The sequence below is a fragment of the Myotis lucifugus genome, unplaced genomic scaffold (assembly GCF_000147115.1).
Source record: "Myotis lucifugus unplaced genomic scaffold, Myoluc2.0 scaffold_1, whole genome shotgun sequence".
In the NCBI taxonomy this organism is placed as follows: domain Eukaryota; kingdom Metazoa; phylum Chordata; class Mammalia; order Chiroptera; family Vespertilionidae; genus Myotis; species Myotis lucifugus.
The window spans coordinates 2,297,574-2,301,737 of record NW_005871049.1 but is presented as its reverse complement, the minus strand read 5'-3'; the positions used below and the strand labels follow the sequence as shown (position 1 = coordinate 2,301,737).

The window sequence follows — 4,164 nt, the reverse complement described above, 5'->3', positions numbered from 1 at the left end:
AACTCATTTAGTCAACCAGAAGCCAAATATCAACAGGACAGCGATTGAAAATGTCTTTTTGAGAAGCCATAATTTTTTCAAACTTAAAACTATATAGGTTAGGTACATTGTTTATTCACCTTAATTTAGGGGTACTCCTAAGGGCTTAAGAAAGAGCCACACTCAAGGGGGCCATAGAGCCGCATGTGGCTTGCGAGCCGCAGTTTGCCGACCACGGTGGGCCTAGGTCATTGGAGACCTTGAGAAGAGGACTGGAGGGACAAGAGCCTGCCTGGAGTGGGTTCAAGAGAGAACGGAAGGAAAACAAGTAGAGACAGGACCACAGATAATTCCTTCAAGGAATTTCACTCTCAAGGAGAGAATAAAAGAGCCATAGCTGGAGAGGGAGGTGGGGTCAAGCGAGGATTTTATTTTATTTTTTTAAAATATATTTTATTGGTTTTTTACAGAGAGGAAGGGAGAGGGATAGAGAGTTAGAAACATTGATGAGAGAGAAACATTGATCAGCTGCCTCCTGCACACTCCCCGCTGGGGATGTGCCCACAACCAAGGTACATGCCCTTGACCGGAATTGAACCCGGGACCCTTCAGTCCACAGGCCGACGCTCTATCCACTGAGCCAAACCGGCAAGGGCTCAAGTGAGGATTTTAAACACGAGACTCTTAGAGCAGTTTGTGCAGTGAGGGGCATGAGGCAGAAGAGGGGAATGTGAGGATGGTGGAGGAGGGAGAACAGCCATGTACTAAAAGCAGCTAAGGGATGGGCGCCAGTTCATTCGCCCGCACCCTCCTGTCCGGCTTAATTCCCCCTACAACTGCGCTGGGAGGTGCGTGGCGGGAGTGCGGCAAAGTGGGGACTCTGACACTCCACTCCCAGCGGAGGTGCTGCCTGTTCTTGGTACCAGGATACAGCCCATCTCAACAGCACAGTGTCCACGCTGAGCCATGGTCGCCGGGCAGCGGACTGCTGACTGCCCCGGGGTCAGGGGGAGGGAGTGAGGGCAGGGGCACAGGTCAGGCTCAGGCCAGCCCAGGGTCCCCTCCGTCTCCGTCCGCTCCTGCCATTATTTTCTGCCTTCGTAGAGTCCGTGTTCTCCAAACCTAGCTTCAAGTTCCCCTGTTCCGCCCTCTACTAACTCCGCCACGATATGTGCCCCCCACCAAGTCCCTCCGATTTAGAAATTCTGGAGCCGCCGAGCTCTGAGCCTTACCCCAAACAATGCCTGTCCTCACTGCGGCCCCGCGAAGCGGGAATTATGGTCCCATTTTTCCGAGGAGGAAATTAATGTTCAGAGACCATTGTCTCCGAAGGTTGCTTTCTTTTCACTCGGCCAGCAGGAGGCGCGAGCGGCTGGGCGAGCGGCTTCGCGAAGCCAAGGCCCCGCCCCACGGAGGGGACTTGGGCGGGCCGTGCTTTCCGCTCGAAGCGTGATCGGGCTTCGTGATTGGGCGAGGCGAAGGACTGGGTGGGGCTTCCCGTGGCGGGAGAGGCCGCCGGTGGGAGGGGCTTTATTTGGGCGTGGCCTCAGACACCGCCCCTTTCCGTGGCCTCAAAGCGGACGGCGGCTGCGGGGGCGGGGCCAGAACACGGCGGCCGATCCCAAGGCGGCTCCCTGGAGCCCGCCGTCGAGCAGTGCCCCAGCGGGGCCGAACAGGTACAGGCGGCTGCAGGGGCAGCTGGGGCTGGGTCAGGCAGGGACCCGGGGGCTTCTAGGGACCGCAGAGGGCTTTCGGGGTCGTGGCCAGCGCTGAGCTTCCTCCCGCGGGCCCGGGCTCCTGCCCCTGCCCCCGCCCCCGCCCCCGCCTTCCTGCGGCGAAGCCGGCTGCGGCTAGGAGGATCGGCGCCTGCGCTGATTCCTGCGCCTGGCACTCGGTCGCGGCATAGGACTCGGCGGTGGGCCAGAGGGAAACTGAGTCACATCTGGATGGTAGCAGGCCATTACGGAAGGTACCACCTCCACTGCGCTCCGGGATGAATTCCCTTACTGGCCACGCTTTGGGGTCCCAACCCCCACCCATCTCCGCCGGGATCGCGCCCTCGCCGCCTCCCCCTCCTCCCTTAGCGCCTAGGGATGTCCCATCATGGCTCCCAGGAGCCTCAACTAGTACCGGAATGACTAGGACCCGCTCCAGCCGCCTCCCTTCTCACCCCTCCCCCTTGAGTCCCGAGCCCCCGGGTGCTCCCTCCGCTGGCTCTGCACAGTGTCAGCTTACACGCCTTATATAGCCCGACCAGGCTCCAGCCGCGGCCTGCCTGCCGGGACCTGGGGGCGGGGGAGAGGAACGCCGGCCCCTGACTCACCCCGCTGTCCGAGACTCCAAGTTGGCTTGGGGGAAGGTCGTGCCACTAGCTCTGGATGCACAGAACTTCCAGCCTGGATGCTGGCTTTCCTCACCCTCCCAGTCCCTGGGAGGAGGGGGTTTGCCCCTGTCTTTGCAGCAGCACAGCCAAACCTGACTAGGTGCTTGCCTACTGGTGACCTGGGTGTGCTCAGCGTCTGTCCCTGCCTGCCTGGCACCAGTCTAAGGCTGGTGTTCCGAGCTGTGCCTACCTGCCCTACCATGTGGGCTACTCACCTTTCTCTTCTCTCAGGGGCAGGCACCATGGACTCCTTCAAGGTGGTGCTGGAGGGACCAGCTCCCTGGGGCTTTCGGCTGCAAGGGGGCAAGGACTTCAATGTGCCCCTCTCCATCTCCCGGGTGAGCCTAGGTTGGGGGAGGGCTGTACCAGGAGTCTTTGGGTGCTCAGGTCTCCTGTGGATGATGGAAGGAATTGGAGCGAGGGCCAAAACCCAGGAGGTGTCCAGGTCCAGAGGTGGGGGGGGGGGGGGCACTTGTTACAAGGACTACTAACTAGTGGATGCCAGGAGAGGCTTCCCCAGCACTGCACTACCTGGTGCCATTCCACAAAGCTCCTGGGGCCGCCTCTGAGGCCCATTCTGCAGGAGGGGAGCCTGCGGTCTCTAGGAAGTGTGTAAGCTGCTTGAGGGAGCAATACAATACTTGTTGCCAGGCCACAGGCAAGGTATTGACGGCAGGATCTCACTACTACCTCATTGCCACCCAGGAAATAGCCATTATCACCTGTTTTTCAAATGAGGGGCCTCAGGGCTGAATTGGAAGGGCTCTTTTGGAGATTTCTTGGCCAAGCAGGGATTAGAATTCAGGCCCTGGGATGGCAGCAGTTTTTGTGGGTGGGTGGGGTTGTTTCTCCAGCCTACCTGAGGACTTCCATTCCCATCCCACTGGTCCCATTCAGGCTGCAGTGGCCTTTGACCCCAAGTAGGTGTGGAATGGGCTTTAGGGTTCTGACTTCAGCCCCTGAGAGCCTGCCCGGGTGGGGGCGGAGTTGCAGGCTGGCTCCTCCCTGCGGCAGGGGGATTGCCTTATAAGCCCAAGAATGCAGCCCCACACTGGGATGAACAACTGGTGGCAGGCCTCTGCAGAGCTAAAAATGGCTGGCCTCGGTCTGGACCCCTGAACCACCTTGGTGGGTGCCTCAGCTGGTGACCACCAGGCCATGGCTCCAGTTGTAGGGTCACTTGTGGTGTACAGAGAACAAACTGCCTGCCCAGGGACAGTGAGGCCAGCCCTTGGGCCGGTGTCTCTGACTGTGGTCTAGGGGTTATGAGGGGTGGGGAATTTCTGTGCCCAATCCGCCTGCCCAGAGAGGCCCACCCAGGCACCCAGTGGACAGGCAGCTGATGGCAGGAAGCCGAGGACAAGCACCGCCCAGAGGGGGTCAGAAGGTTGTCCAGGCACTGCCCAGCCTGAGAGGGGCTGTAAGGTGGAGTCTGTCTGTGGGTGTTGGGCTTGATGGCCAGCGCAGGGAGGTGGTCACTGTTTTTCCCACAAACCTTTCCTCGGTTTCCCCTGACAACTGCCTTGCCAGCAGGGTAGCTAAGGGCAGTGGTCCTCCTACCATACACACCCACAACTATACAATCCTCAAGCCTTGCCAGCCATGAAAACCTACCCCACATCCCCTCCCTGGAAAAGTGCTGGCCACTGTGGCTGAGGAGCCTTGGGCCTTAGTTTTTTCATTGGTGGGGATGGGCAGCATAGTAGCCTGAGGGTTGGACTTCCAGATGTGGCCTATTGGGGTACTCTTGGCTCCTTTGTCAGCAGCCCTAGCATGTGGATGAGCCAACAGTTAATCCCTGC

At 59.4% G+C, this 4,164-nt stretch overlaps 1 protein-coding gene across 6 annotated transcripts in view; it reads left to right on the top strand.

Annotated features, from left to right (window-relative positions):
- Window positions 1–1,562: 1,562 nt before the first annotated feature.
- PDLIM7 (PDZ and LIM domain 7) overlaps window positions 1,563–4,164 on the top strand; it is a 16,448-nt gene continuing 13,846 nt past the window's right edge. For 4 of the 6 annotated variants that reach the window (XM_006081627.3, XM_006081625.3, XM_014454721.2 and 1 more), the window contains exons 1-2: window positions 1,563–1,655; window positions 2,594–2,700. In XM_006081627.3, the coding sequence (XP_006081689.1) occupies window positions 2,605–2,700 (96 nt within the window). In that variant the 5' untranslated portion in view covers window positions 1,563–1,655; window positions 2,594–2,604. Of the gene's footprint in view, window positions 1,656–1,706; window positions 1,949–2,322; window positions 2,463–2,593; window positions 2,701–4,164 lie in introns of those variants that run through there. The other 2 variants (XM_006081626.3, XM_023753841.1) reach the window with 2 other exon arrangements.